Source organism: Paramacrobiotus metropolitanus, unplaced genomic scaffold, assembly GCF_019649055.1.
Source record: "Paramacrobiotus metropolitanus isolate TYO unplaced genomic scaffold, Prichtersi_v1.0 Parri_scaffold0000081, whole genome shotgun sequence".
NCBI lineage: Eukaryota > Metazoa > Tardigrada > Eutardigrada > Parachela > Macrobiotidae > Paramacrobiotus > Paramacrobiotus metropolitanus.
Window position 1 is genome coordinate 64,330 of NW_026570301.1, and position 15,563 is coordinate 79,892.

The 15,563-nt window shown below is 42.2% G+C and overlaps 1 protein-coding gene across 1 annotated transcript; it reads right to left on the minus strand.

The window, feature by feature from the left end:
- Nucleotides 1-3,189: 3,189 nt before the first annotated feature.
- Nucleotides 3,190-13,900, minus strand: LOC129595720 (multidrug resistance-associated protein 1-like). The gene is made up of 29 exons (XM_055492802.1): nucleotides 13,706-13,900; nucleotides 13,366-13,542; nucleotides 12,338-12,485; nucleotides 11,091-11,234; nucleotides 10,833-10,955; nucleotides 10,710-10,771; nucleotides 10,475-10,615; nucleotides 9,896-10,105; nucleotides 9,627-9,804; nucleotides 9,029-9,283; nucleotides 8,813-8,940; nucleotides 8,528-8,747; nucleotides 8,089-8,323; nucleotides 7,655-7,968; nucleotides 7,540-7,583; nucleotides 7,358-7,412; nucleotides 7,228-7,293; nucleotides 6,536-7,118; nucleotides 5,493-5,734; nucleotides 5,311-5,379; nucleotides 5,038-5,237; nucleotides 4,803-4,941; nucleotides 4,640-4,741; nucleotides 4,305-4,451; nucleotides 4,094-4,252; nucleotides 3,823-3,989; nucleotides 3,653-3,767; nucleotides 3,502-3,581; nucleotides 3,190-3,421 (listed from the first exon to the last, which is right to left on the minus strand). The coding sequence occupies exons 3-29, from the start codon at nucleotides 12,434-12,436 to the stop codon at nucleotides 3,310-3,312; spliced, it is 4,389 nt and encodes a 1,462-aa protein (XP_055348777.1). The 5' UTR covers nucleotides 12,437-12,485; nucleotides 13,366-13,542; nucleotides 13,706-13,900; the 3' UTR covers nucleotides 3,190-3,309.
- Nucleotides 13,901-15,563: the final 1,663 nt, after the last annotated feature.

Below are 15,563 nucleotides of genomic sequence, written 5' to 3' on the forward strand. Positions count from 1 at the left end.
GTTACAGATTGGGGACGAGGCCTTGCACATCCGTATCATACCCCAAAAGCTATTGTACGTACTCACTTTTTGAACGCCCTTTGACTATGTCACTCCTCGCCTGTTTCCAGACTTACTGTACGTACGCATGCAAGCGATCAAGTCACTAATATTGTATTGTTGCTTCCGTTGCACGAGTTTTGTTTACAAAAAAAACAGTTCGGACTGAACTGCGCCGGTTTAAAGACGCAGCACACAGTAAAACTATACACACTGTACCTATGGCGGAGCAGTCTGGAGTGACGTGGTACTTGGTAGCATCACAACTTGCATGCTCCACCTTTCCAATGCCGTCGCGTATATATCCGCTGACAATTATTGTAAGACGACTAATGTAGCCGCTAGAGGAAGCGGTACGTGCAAAAATGCAACGTGCAAATCGACATAAAATACAAACGTGTCGGCATCGATAACCTAATACGTTTCACGATATCAGTGAGGTGACTCCATTTAAACTGCACCTGTTTTATTTTCCTCGTTTGACATAGACATCTATGATTTATGGAGAAGAAGAACGACGAGACGACCTTGTTTTTGTCATACGGCAAAGTTTTAATGTCGGTTGTGAGCCGCCCGCTGCAAGCGTACACGGTTAAGGCAATCAAATGCGGTTAGTTCCCCGGAAGGAGTCCAACTCGAACCACTGGCTGGCGACCCTGAAAAACACAAAAACGGTGATTCAAAGACTCCAAATTCTTTCGCTTGACAATTTAGTTTTTCATTTTTTCGAAAAAAGGAAGCCTACAACTAGAATTTCTGTGGCCCGGTTGTGGGTGATCGGCAGTAGACATCGTCGGCATTGAGCATAAAGTAGCGAATCTACGCCCATTGCCATCCGTCAAGAATAAACTTGTGACCATTTATATCGTTTATTGCCGCGTGTGCTTGGCTAAAGGGAGAACCGAAGTATGGAGCATGTTGCTGGTTATGGAATTCATTACGTTTGCTATGAAGATTGCCCTCTTGTGTCCTTTGACCTTTCCGTTCGTTTTTTTCTAAATTTGTTTTGCGCGAGTTTCCGAGTTCACCCACCCTCCAGATTTTTCCACATTTACAAGTATTAGACTTTCCCTCAGCCCTGTTACACAATCGCTTTGCCTTACTATGCAACTTTCAGTTTCTGAGCGGCAATAGCCACAGTACGAAAAGTACGCAAAGGTCACCGCATTCCTCAGTGCCGCCATGTGCCATATTATTTAATGTTCTTTTTAGTCCCCAGTTTTCGTTGTTGAGATTCTTGGTTATTTTCACTGCCGGTTTTGATTTGTTAACTTTGATCCATTGCTTGGACGGAGGATTTTTAACCAGTGTGAAATCGAGCGTCTGACACTCGACACAGTCCCCATCGCGCTTACATGCGCCGTGCGTATCCATCGCGAAAACCTCGTTGCGCACAACATCACTGCGACCCATATGTTGGGGGTTAATGTGGTCATCCAATCTTGCACCGAAGCCATTCTTTCGACTATCCTCATTCTGATCCCCGCTGCAACTCTTGCGCCTGAACAGAGCCCGCATCGTTTCATAAAACTGAGGAAATAAAACAATATATGATATAATCACGAACATACCGCACGAAGCAACAGGAAACATCTAGATTTAATGTGACTAAAATCGAAATCTTAAAAATTAAAAATGTGATGTTTCCAGAAGTTACCGGCAGGCAGCTGGGTCCGTTCGGCCAATCGTTCTTTTGCGACGACATGGATAGGGGAAAAAGTTACGTACAGACTGTAGCAGAAGGTGTCTGACTATTCGAAAGCAAACTGTTTTGTGTTAATTCCCTATGACACTTTTACTAGCATTAAGGTAGACTTTAGCGAGGAACATTTTATATAAATCTGTGCAGTCTACAGGCAGCAATTGACCGATAAAAAGTCGAGATAGGATACGAGGAATTTGTACGAGCAGGTTTCTGGTAATATGAGCGATAAATACTTTGCATCTGACGCGCTGTGTACATTCTCTAGCTAACGTTGCGCAACATTGACCAGAAAAGGCCTGGATGAAAACTGGCATGAAAGTGGAATTGTATATTCCGCCTTTGACAGCAAATTTAGTACCAGAAGTGGCACAGCTATTCTTTCTGAACGGGCTACGTCACATCTCCCCCCAGTCGGTTCCCCACTGGGGGGGAGATGTGACGTAGCAACAGATAGTTGCCACCAATTGTGGTACGCTGTGCGGTCAGTGTGAGGTTGTGCAATTAAGTGCTAAGTCGTGACAAGTAAGAAAGTGATAAGCCATTGCATCCGATTTCTTTGTGTAGCACACTAAAATTATGAACGCATAGGTTGTGGACAGTTCGCCCCGTATTAATTAAAGTTGGTTGGATTGCAGTTTGGTTGTTTGGCCGTGACATATCTGTTGCTACTATACCAGACACGCGATTCCTTCAACGATACCGAAAGCATGAAAGACATCTTGAAACGGCAGGAAATTTTGTTGAATCATCTGTGGAACGCGGCCGTCCAAGATTGTCGATAATACAAGAAGCCATCTGAACGAAAGCACAGTTTGTAATATATATTTTTTTCACAATAATAGTCACACATATTAGTGGACGTATTACTGATACGAGAGCATGACATGGACGTACGACATAAATACCGGACTGCCTCTTCGACAGCATTATAATAATTACAGAGTATGTTTGTTTGCTCTGTATGTTTGTTTGCACGTGTATATAAATAAATCTATGCATAGAGTGATCATTATTGTTTTCATAACTGACGGAACCTATCGAAAATTAATTTTAAGATCGCAAATTTAACGTCACGGCCTATCCGAAAATAAACATAGGAATCAAATCCGCCTCTTTCTTCATATAATTTTCTGTTTCGCATCTAAGGTCACGCATTACAAGTTACAACTAAGCAACCGGGTACTAAAGACAAACAGTTTCTGGCAAACAAACACATTAATAATTAATAACTTGTCACAGAATAACCGAAAAAATTGCTCAGAAAAATTGAATAGAAGTTCGCTAAAGTCGAGGTTTTTAGCGGGTAGACTGGCTTCGCCTCCTATATTTATGGGATTGTGGGTTATGCCGAAGCGTTAAATCATCCGTGCTACTGTATACTTTAGGTCTTTAAGATACATCGTGATGACAATATAGTCGTAACCAATTTAAGCGCTCCTCCTCATTTTATTCGCTGGATCGTACATGCCGGCATCATGTTGACCATCGGTGCAATCCCACAGATATTTCACCCATGAATAAGAATAAAACAAGCAAAACTAAACATTAAAAATGCTAGAAATAATTCAGTGTTGCCTTGCATCTTCCGCTAGGCTATAAAATAGGCTGCTGGGGTTTTCTAGGAGTTTTTTCGGTGCTTCGAATTCTTTGATTCGTCCAGCCTCCATCACCATCACACTGCAGCATAAAAACCAAGCAGTCAAGCGACAACAACAAAAGGCAAACAGAACCAAATAAAGCCTTTCAGTATACCGTACCGATTTGCGTCCATGATCGTGTTCAAGCGATGGGCAATAGTGATAATTGTACAGTCCGCAAATTCCGTGCGGATGATTTCCTGCACAATATCTTTGTTAGTCAACGCGTAACTTTGTCGACAAGGAAACGAGACAGATGTTTTAAGGGTACCTGAATAAAGCTGTCGGTTTCGAAGTCAATAGCCGCAGTCGCTTCGTCCAGAATAAGAATTTTTGATCGTCGAAGCAGCGCACGAGCAAGACATAACAGCTGCCGTTGTCCAACACTATTAAACAGGAAATGTGAAATTCCGTTACCAGTACCATCCGCTTCTGACGGACCTCAGATTTCCACCACTTTCGGTGACTTTAAAATTCAGTCCATGTTGGGCAGCTTGGAAAAACGATTTTAGCCGCGATAACTCCAATGCTTTCCAGATTTGTTCATCGGTACTTTGGTTAAACGGATCCAGATTCATTCGTAAAGAGCCGCTGAACAGCACAGAGTCCTGTCACAAATAACATTATAACAGTATTCCTTAACCGTCATGATTGTAGCAAAGAATAATATCACTGTGCTATCCAATGTATGCCTGGTGTCAGGAACGTCTACCTGAGGAACAATAGTGATGCGCGAACGCAGATCTTGCAGTCCAATTGTGGATATATCAGTGCCGTCGATGTACACGGATCCGCCTGCCGGTTCAATCATGCGCAGCAGCGCTAAGGTCATGGTACTCTTCCCGGATCCAGTGCGGCCAACAATGCCAATCTGAAAGAAAACACAAGTGATTGCGCTGCCTGCTGGTAGTTTACGAATTTACCTTTTCTCCACTGCGGATAGTACAAGTGACCCCGTCCAGCACCAGTTCCAGTCCTTCCCGGTAGCGTGTCTGATAATCCACAAAGGCGATATTTCCGTTGTATGGCCATTTCGATGGGGCACGATTATTGGCTACAATGGCTGGAGCCTGTGCAAAAATACCAGCGGAGGCATAAATATTACTCTAATTATGTAGTACATCATTCTAGTTTGTGTTAATGTGCGAAGTGCGCACAGAGCAAAGCAATCCGATGCAGCTGTCTTTTGACGGTCCTCAGTGCTATGCATAAATGAATGAACGAATCAAGTACGGTACAATGGTTTACGATGTTTTACCTCTACTGGCGTGTGGGAATACTCATACAATCTCTCTATGGAAATCATTGCATTCTTCAGATCGCCCATATTCTGCGCCCACCAGGGAAACACCAGTGTGAGCTGCGAAACATATCGCCAAATGTATCCGTGAATTCATATTCCAATAGAAAACTAAACTTACGGAAATAGCGCCAATTAATCCCAGACCAACAAACGCAGGCTTGGCATCATACCCTAAATAATCCCGTCCGTAAACAGCAAAAATAGCCGCCGCGAAAGTCTGAGTGTTACACAGCAACATTAACACCAGCATCATCCAACTGCAAAGCATCGCTTATTTAAAACATCACAGAAATTTTTTTTTCTCAATTGCATGGAATGACAGAAAGGCATCCGGGAACTCAAGGACGACTTACTGCACCGATGCGTTACTGCAGTGGATAACAGCGGTAGCATGGTCGATTTTTCTGCGATTCTCTAAAATGAAACGGTCACTCTGCTCCATAGCGACAATAACACTACTGCCGGCCATGGATTCTTGCAAACTGGAGATCAACGGGGATCGCGAAAGAACATCCAGGCGTTTTAATTGTAGGGCTGCGCATGTGTAATAGCTCTGACAACCAGAAGTACGCTTTTTAGTAAACGAAACAAATTCAATAAATGCGGTATTTTGGATTTTCACCAACCTTCACAAAATACGCCACAATGAACAGCGGAATGGCAAAAGCGGTAAGGAAAGGGAATACAATGAGAACCTGCAACAAAATCGTGACGAGATATGCTCGCTTTTGCGAAAGTAATTAAACAAAGATATTTTGTGTGAACGGAGAAAGAAAGTAAATCATGTAAATTAACTGCTGATCTTTACCAAAAGACCAAACACCACTGCCTGGAAGAAGGCATTCATCACAAAGCGCAGCTGCATCGGTATTGCAGTGTCAATGGTATCGATATCTTTGCTGAAGCGGTTCACAATTCGTCCCAAGGGTGTCGTATCGAAATATGACATCGGTGCATGCATTAGTCGTATCAACATGGCATTATGCATCGAACGCCCGGCGTTAATTAAAGCTGCCGCGATACCATATAGTCCAATCATGGCAAAAATCACTGAAAAAACATAACAGTAATTTAGCTGTGCATAACACTGTACATTTAGCTCTGCTGCTTTCCATGATAATTTAACTCTGCATGTTGTTCTAAGTTAACGCAGGGTGGCTAGCGAATCGGTATCTTTGCGGAAACAGATAGAGTGCCAAGCATTTGAAAGATAGAAGAGGGTGGTGGTACCACAGGCTTACTGCAGACACTATCGGTTGCTAGAAACCGGAAAACCTTTCAACTACATGGAGCAGAATCCCTTTCTATTTCTGGCCATATCTGTAGAACAAAACCTTAAAATTAATAAAAGGGAGATTTTGTCCGTATCAGAAGTACAGAATCTGGTAGTGAAGCATTTAACGTAATGTCGCCCTTTTTTAAAAAAATACATAATTGTGTTACAGCGAATTTTACATAGAGTTTAGACTGTGGAAAGAAACACAAAATTTATTTGAATAGTGCAGTGCTAGACTCTGATCGCACCTAATTGCGAGTGTTCGACCAATGTCGGCAGCGCTTGAAGGGATATGCATTCGCTTACAATAACTGCGGCAGAAGTCGCTGTTCACCTTGAGTGTCTGGGTGTAACAGTAGAAAGTCAAATTTTTATTACCCGTAAACGAAAGATTTGCTCGCATAACAATTATTATCGTAACAGGAAAAAACGGGCGCTCTAAACGATGATCTATGGTAATTTTCGGGAATGCTATACTCTCAAAAATTTGGGAAGATCGTTAGCCGCTTAGCGCTACGTTTAATTTTTTAGACGATCGGGATCCGTCAACGGATTAACTATGGTCAATCTCTTACGCTGCAAAAGGGCAACAGATGCATAGATCGCAACCTCGAATTTCGTCTGAGCCCAGTTCGTTGATCCATCCTCGTGTGTTGTATTCGTCTGAGCCCATTTGGCCACCCACATGTTGGAGAAGAGAAAGCAAGCGTTGGCCGACACATACCCAAAGCAAATCGTAATGGCCATGGGAATGGTCATCTCCTTAATTAAAGTCCAGTATGTCGACCATGGAATGCCGCCTGTGGAAGATTCTTCCTTGGGGATCAGTTTACCGCCCTCGCTGGTCAGCTGCTTGCGTTTAGCCCGCACCGGGCGGACTTCCATGGACTGGGAGATGTTGATATCTGGAGGCGGGTGCACGGACGCGGCTCTCCGTAACTGGCGGAGCTCTTCGTGGCGTTCCAGTGGTTTCTCTTTCTTCGATGGCTTCTGCATGGATTCCTCTGGGATATTACCCTTGTTCCCGGCCTGTTGACGCGAGTGAGCTGATTCTTCTTCGTGGCTTTTCTCGATATGACACTGGCGAAGGAAGTCACTAAACCGCTCATCGCGGTCAATAAGCTCCTCGTACGATCCAATTTCAGAAATACGCCCTTGCTGTAAAAAGGCATCGAATCGAACCATATTATAAACGTTCGATTGTTAATCTGCTACATCGCTTAGTTTTTGCATCGCAAGATGCGTTATAAAGTGAATATTATCCTACCTCCAAATACGCAATGCTGTCGCATTCCGGTAACCAGTTAATAGCATTTGTGACGAAAATTCGCGTCTAAAAAATAGAGATCCAAATGGTAATTTTTGAACTTGTCGTAATTACACTGAGCGCATTTTACCTTGTTCTTTAAAATGCCTTGGGGTCCGATGATATTCTCAAAGATATGCTTACCGCTGAAAAGATGATAATGTTATAACTAGTCAGCAAAACCATACTTCCTGCTAGGAAAACTTCAGAACTCAATTAAAAATTTGCACTCATGTAGATTTAAAACAGCCTTCAGGTAACTCCATAGCTTACACATGTGCATCTACAGCGCTCAGAGGATCATCAAGGAAGTACAGCTGCAATTGTATAAAGGCTAAGTCTGATGATTTTTGCTCGTTAAAGTTTAAACAATACGCAAGTCGCTTACATCGCAGTCAGCGTAAACGGCCCGCGCCAACGTCACCCGCAGTTTCTGTCCACCGCTAAGGTTGATGCCCTTTTCACCAATCTCCGTTTCATCACCGGACGTCAGAACATCCAAATCCGGCTTCAACGCGCAGCATTCCAGGACTCTGTCATACTTTTCTTCATCGAAAGGTCGGCCAAAGAGAATATTATCCCGCATGGTCATGTTTTGATTCCAGGCTTGCTGCGTTACGTAGGCCACAGAGCCCCGGATGGTCACGTGACCGGATATGCGCTCCATAAAGCCCAAGCAGGCAGCCACAAGCGATGATTTTCCTGTGTAACAAAATGCATTAATGTGGATCTTGTTTGCATTATACACGTCAACGTAAAAAAATTGAGAATGCTTTGTTATCTATGGTATCCAGATTCCAGACAAATTAGGTTACTGTTTACCACTGCCAACACCTCCGACCACGGCAAACAGTTGCCCGTCTTTAACATCTATATTCAGGTTTTTTAGCGTTAGCGCCTGATCCGTAGCGTTGCGATTGTTCCACGAAAAATTCCCCCCAACAATCACAACAACCGAACTTTGCGGACTGTTTGGTCGCGGGAAGCGCTCCATGCTGTTTGGGTCGAGTTCGCGCGCAAGAAAGAAATCCCGCAGACGATTGCAAGCTATTTTTGCCTATTCAAGGTTCGCAGTGAATGCCAAGAAGTACCCCCCGTTACTATATATACGAACATTATAAATGCAATTAACGTTAAAATTAACAATTTGAAGTTGAATCATTAGAATTAATCATTCGTAATAACGAGATTCGGTACAGCAGAGATCAAGCAGATTAAACTGAAACTGATCGCTTTCGTTGTCAGGTACATATACACGAACTTGAATTAGCAGCGTGGTACCAATTGGCAGAAGGTACAATGAATGTCTCAGACTGAACAGGAACAGGAGCGTTACGAAACCGGTTTGAGGAGTCAATCGGTCGCCGGAGACGTAGACATATGTAGCGTAGGTTGTCAGTGCCGCGAGCGGTGACGACACCAACATCAACGCATGGTTGATTGTCGTCAGGTAGCCAGCTTTTTTCAGCGAAACCAACTGCAATAGTAAGAAATCACCGATTTATTTATCCCGTTCTATAAATCATTATGCGACTGGCTTTCCTCATCTTCTCGAGCCTGAATGATCTGCTGCTGAAACTGCGGTTCCCAGGCATACATCTTGAGAACTTTAATTCCGTTGAAAATCTCATTGATTCGGCGTACACGGGCATCTTTCTGTTGCACAGCGGACGCCTGTTTGCATGTCGAAGTTTTACCAGCGAATTTCGTCAAATAATGATTCAAATTATCACAGTTCTTCTCTGTAGGTGTTGAACCCTACTTCAAATTTCTTTGCTCTAGCCACAAGGATAAAGTTCACTAGAACGATGAAGATCAAAGTGAAGAACCCGGCCAAGGAAGCCACACCGACATATTGCCACAGGCAGTACATCATAACCAGGGCGGTCGCTGGCGTAATCCAGACATAGTGGTGATAGTAGAGGAAGTCCGAGATGCGCTGCGTGTCGGCCGTTAACATGTTGCAAACGTCCCCAACACGGTAGTGCCGTTTGGATGAGTTAGCAAGAAACAACGCCTACACTTAAAAAGAATGTTATGCAAATCATCAGAGGAATATTTTTCTTAATCGTATCTTGGCATATAGTAATAAAATAATACTAACGGCTATCATTACTCAAGGGAGATAACGAGATTGTAATAATGCCATGTGTGGTAGTCAAACAGAATTTCTTATCAGATTCTAACATAAGAAAGTCAAATAGAGCATTTCCATATTCGTACGGAAAACAATACCAAACTTTTCATTTTTTTTATTGGACAAATATCGGAACTACAAAGAGTTTTATAATTATGTATTACAGTATTACCGACAAATCTGGCTGAGTTTACTGAAAAAATTTTGGCAGGCCATACTACACCTTTCGATGGATCATAGCGGACAGGGCCGAGCGAATCCGCATACCGCAGCGGCTCGTGGAAAAATTCATCATCCCGAATGCGATACTCTGCACCGCCACCAGCAGGAATAAAATGGTAGCCAGCACGTAGCCTTTCCAAGACCAAACGGCTGGAGTGGCAGCAAATCGAATAATCTGACTAAACAAGCCAAAAAAAACACAATTAGCTGCACAGATCACTAAGAGAAATATAGATTATATGAGTGTAAAATCACTGTGCGACAATATACCCGACTAGCAGCGGAACGACGACCATAATGCCATCGTAAATGACCTTAAAGAATGCCGATTTCCAGAAGAGTGGCCAGGATGTCTGGTAGAGAGCGGACACCAGCGACGGTGTCTTAGTGCGACCACCCGAGTGGCTGATCCGGTTGACGCCAGGGCGGTTGGTGTTGGCGATGTGACTGCTGGCTTCCGACTGAGTATCGAGGTAGTACCTGCCCAAGAAAACAATGCTGCTGGAGAGCAACGCCACAGCCGGCAAAAAGTTTTCGAAATTGCATTTAAAGTGTTCTGGGTAGAAGGGTACTCTCTTAATGCTGGCCACTGAACGCTTATTGCGCTGTGGCGTAATAAGCATTTTTGCTACATTAACAGCATATTGCAATGCCATATCAAAAAATTTTCACAAAACGTCTTTTCACAGAGAAAAGAAAAACGGGCTTACGTGATGTAAAAAGGAATTATCTTTTTCTGTAGATTCCGTAATAATATTTAGGAAATCGTTTCTTGTTTCTGCTTCACACATTGCACAAGTTTTATAAACAATAATTAACGTAGGGAATAAATGCGAATTTCTGTCTTACATCTCATCTCCGGTCAGTGACGTTATTTGCTTGCGCCACGCCTTGGTCAGCCTATTAACCAGATACTCGGTCCGATCTTCTGGTAGTAAATCCCAAATATCCTCTTTTAACAACTGCCGTTTCCACGCGATCTTCATTATTCTGAAAATAAAAATATTTTCGCTTATTCAAGATACCGTATGTTACAGCCTGTCGGTACGAAGACAGAACATTTAATTGGCACACGCGTATGTACTTTGTAATCCAGTGAGAAAATGCCTTATTAAGGAAGGAAGCGCTTTGTTCTGGGGAGGGATTCTGATAAAAAAACATAATTTCTAACCGAACTTCCATGGTATAATGCCAAGAGAAGTGGCACCTTGGTCCAGTTTTCAAATCTTTCCGGGTAATTATCGGCGAGTGCCGATAGAATGAGTTGGATGATGACGATGGGAAGGAACACTTCGTATGTGAACAGACCGAAGACATCGTCTGGACTTTGCTGTGCCGGAAAACACGGAAAAACAGTTATGCCGTGCCGATAAGCAAGAACGAATACTGTAGTTAATAAAAATGTAGGTTTCTGCTACGAACGAAAATTTAGACGAATATGGGATGTGCGTAATGCTCATTGTACCGGTTCTTTCCCAGACACGCGCAGCACTTTACTTCGAAGAATAATGACACCGGCCACGGATAGTAATAGCCAGAATACAAAAAGAATGGCATTAGAAATATGTCCCTTCCGTCGGTCAAGATCGATGTATACCATCGCCAAAAGCTGTACATACGAGTAATGATGTATTTAGACCATAATTTGAAAGGCGTTGATGGATAATAATGATATGTGATATGATCAAAGCTGCCATGTGCAAGTTAAATTAAAAGTAAAGTAGTGTTTGCGCGTTTGCACTTTCTGGTATGTTGGTGGCAGTACACTGAGTACAGAGTAGCCTAACAAAGATTGTGCCGTTATGTGTACAAACTAACACTACTTTAGCAGAAGTAGGTACATTTCAGAAAATTTATTTTTCAGAATACAGAACAGTTATATTTCAGAATACGTAATTCCGCGGTAGGAAAATTGACTCGGGCTTTTAAACACTTAAAGATTAACTTTATCGCACGAAACTAATTTAGGGAAGTGGCTCGGTACATGATACCAAAATCGTGTACTTGCACGAAATATTTCACTTTCGCGCACTCCCAAACCCTTTTTTCTTTTGTTTATGACATTTTGTAGCTAGATGATTTGTATACACAGGCGAGAAAACCGTTTGTGCGCGCAACATCCGGTTCGGAAGTTATGGCTCTTAGAAAATTCCAAAAAGTTTAAATGCATTTAGGTGTGCCAAAAGTCTCATTATGGACCGATCTCCATCAAATTTTGCATGTAAATGCACATAGCCACGAAAAACGTTTCTACACCGATTCACTGTTCTAACATGTTTTTCAAATTTTAGAATGAATTTCAAAACATTTGCAATTCATTTTAAAATTTGAAAAAAATCATGGAAAAGTAGATCGGTGTAAAAACGATCTTCGTGGTTATGTGCATTTACGTGCAAAATTTGAAGGGGATCAGTCCATAATGAGACTTCTGGTACACCTAAATGCGTTTAAACTTTTTGGAATTTTCTAGGGGCCATAACTCCCGAACCGGATGTTGCGCGCACAAACGGGTTTCTCGCCTGCGCATACAAATCATCTGGCTACAAAATGTCATAAACAAAAGAAAAAAGGGTTTGGGAGTGCGCGAAAGTGAAATATTTCGGGCAAGTACACGATTTTAGTATCATGTACCGGGCCACTTCCCGGGTTAAATTAACTGTAACCCGGGCCCGGATTTTGGTACCTTGTACCGGGCCACTTCCCTTAACTCACGAAGGTAAACGCTTGCATCAGTGGCGATACAATGTTGACTGCCGGCAGTGCATCCATGCCAAAATGCACTGAAATCTGGACCGCATAACCGAGATCCATCAACTTCAGGATGACCAGAACAATACACAATCCCTACAATTAGCATCCCCTATTCAACAAAACAACATTATTTCACCGGTTGTGTTTTAATACGATATTAATTTTAGAGACATCTGGATTAACAAGCACGCATGCAATCCATATCCTGATTTCTTTAAAACTTATTAAAATTTCAAAAGTCGGAATTAACTCATGCTGTTTCTTAACTGTCCGCGTGGGTGCGGAATCATTCTGTAATAAAGTTTAATTAAAAACTTGTGAAAAAATCGGAAGAAAGCGAACAAAATTCGAAAAATCTCATGAAATCTTCAAATTTGCCATTATAGATATCAAATAAAAGGCGAAAACGTGGGACGAAAAATTTAAAACTCCGAAAACGTGGAAATTCATTCCTCATCTCGTGACGGCCTAATTCTCGCCAGGTTTTCCAGCCGCTGACTCTGTGCCTCGGCGATCTAAAATCGGCAACTTTGAGAGCGGGTCTCCCGCCCGCTTTATACCAAACCTTTGTACAGCGTGATGAACTAGGGTGCAAAAATTTATTCTGCTAATAGGGCCATTATTTAATAACTTCTACCAGGCATTAAAAATTTGTTCTATTCAGAAGTTGCGTAAAAGTGCTAAGCAAGCATTTAGTTAATGACGCTCTTTATTCAGTAGTCGATTTACTTGTACGGGTCGATTTACTGTACTTGCACAGAAAACAAAAAATCCATGTCAAACTGCAACCGGAAATGTTGGCAATAAGCTAGGAATACTTCATAATTTCTGACGTTTTTAAGAAATTTTCACGGTGTACAGTGTACTCGTACAGTCTTACTCGTCGCTGCATCTATAAAATGCAGTGCTGTCGATACAAGTACTTCCTTATCGCAGCAAAGCTAATGCTAATCAAAAATCAAACATAAGTGCTTTTAACTAAATCTCACCATTTTGGCGATTGTCATTTTCGTCCATCGTCCCAGTCGAGCATTTTCCGTTATAACCTTGTAAATCTCCACCGGTATACACAGCCATAAAAGCAGGCACGGTATGCCGATTAAGCCGATCTGTTCAAAGCAATGCGTAAAATCTGGATGCTCGACATACCACGCCCTTGTCCCGTTCTGCAGTGAAAGAGCGACAAACAATAAATAAAACAAAAATATTTGTGACATATTTACATTGCATATAAATGATATAATGACATTGTACAGGTGCGTGTAAAGTACTCGTAATATCAGAGCGGATATGTCAGTGCGTGAATTGAAAAAAAGCAATCTCGCATACCCAGAAAACATCCCTGCAGATTCGAACCATTTTTGTACGATTCTCCAGCAGCCGGTATCAAACTGTTAGAAAAGTTTTCCTTCAATAAAGGCAGATAATCGTTGTCTGAAAATAAGAATACCATAATCAGAAAGAACTAATATCCCGGCGCAGTTATGCAGCTGTGGCTTGGTGCGCCCTATTTCATACCGGCGTTGTAAACCTTCAGTAGTGCCCGCACACATTTTGATAGCCATCCGCATTGCCACAGCAGTACTTAATCCGATGTTCTCGATCGCACTCTTGTACATGGTTATGGCTGAAGGCTACACATGAAACTACAGCCAGCAGCAACTTTAGTACTGCAAAAATTTCAACTCAAATTCTGTTCTGGTTCCGACTGTAGCATTTGTGCAAGTGTATGTAGCAATACTAACATAACATGCAAACGGTAAACTTGCTACTGCAAAATTGTAGTAGAAGTTTCTGCATGGCAAGTTTCATAAAACCTGAACACCAATAAAGCTGGACAAAATTATTAAAAAAAGCGGCTAAACCGAAGCCACTGTAATCGTGCAACTTTCCGGTCTGTTTTTGAATTTGTAATTTTAATTACTTTTTGCAAATATTTTTTATTCCGTTACTCCTGAATTTCTTTAACCTTTTCTGAAAGACGCAATATTACAGTTGTTTAAAAATTTCTAGTTAGAATTTAGAACTGTGAATAATATTGTGAGGTGCGGGGATGCTTTTTTAGTGCCATTTAGTTCCACAACCTATCTTACCGAATTCTTGCTCGCGAAAAGACTCTTTGCAGGTATTTAAAACTATAATTACAAATTCTTACAGAAGTACACCTCTCCCCGCAGGAGGATCCATGGGTAATGTGTAGCGTTAAGTCCACACAATTTAATTGAACAGAGTTTCTTGAACAGAGAACAGACTATGCATTGTACCCCCATTACGAAGATCTTCGGTTTTGTTGTTCTTGTTCCTGAAGTCACAAAAACAGAAGAAGTTGCATCAAAATATTTCGCGGTGCTAAAAATATCATGTTGAAAACATACGAGTACTGTAGAAATTATAGCTAACTGAGAGATGTTATTCCGACTGCATGATCCAGAATCGTACGATCCGTCCGGAACACTTTTACGAACGGAACTTGTCCCGGTACAAAGCACCAAATTCATGCACATCTACCGGAACGTTCGCTGTCGCGCACTCGCAAACACTTTTTTGCATTGCTTTACGATATTTTGTAGCAAAACGATTTGTACACTTGGCGTAAAATCCTTTTTTTCCGCGCGTGCGCCACAGCGAAAATTTCCATGGATGTACATGAATTTGGTGCTATATACCGGGCCCGATCCCTTAATGCATGACTGGACCGCTTCTGCCCTACCGTGCATCCAACGTTATCGATGCTAATTAAGCGTACGTAGGCGATGGAAAAAGCCAGTGGTGCAGCATACATCCAAATACCGTAAAACCCGATATTAACGCCCTGGGCTTTTATTTTTTTCGAGCTTCGGCTGGGGGCGCTTAAAACCGCAGGGGGCGTTTATTACGGGTGGGGGGGGGCGTCTAATATTTCAAATGAATAACGCGCTCATGTTACTTCAGCTTTAACGAGATTAATATGTATGAACCTTACAGAAATAATTCAGTAAAAAAGACATCAGTTAGAAAATCATCGTTTTACGGGTGTGCATAAGTGGAATTTAACTAAATTAGCAAAATGTACCATTCAGACTGTACCGACAACAGACTAAAAAAACGCGGCGCCGCGACTTAATAAGCGCCCCGGGGCGATAATTTCGGGGGGCTTTTATTATTTCGTGGCCTACGGGAGGGGGCGTTTAAAACCGCACGGGGCGTT

Bases quoted from the DNA above. Each gene is read 5' to 3' on its own strand.
- LOC129595720 (XM_055492802.1), bottom strand. From the start codon at position 12,436: ATGGATCTCGGTTATGCGGTCCAGATTTCAGTGCATTTTGGCATGGAT. The intron at 10,956-11,090 runs GTACAATGAGCA...TTTCCGGCACAG, and splicing joins GCGTGTCTGGGAAAGAACCG to CAAAGTCCAGACGATGTCTT. The intron at 9,805-9,895 runs GTATATTGTCGC...TGGCTTGTTTAG, and splicing joins GTCGTTCCGCTGCTAGTCGG to TCAGATTATTCGATTTGCTG.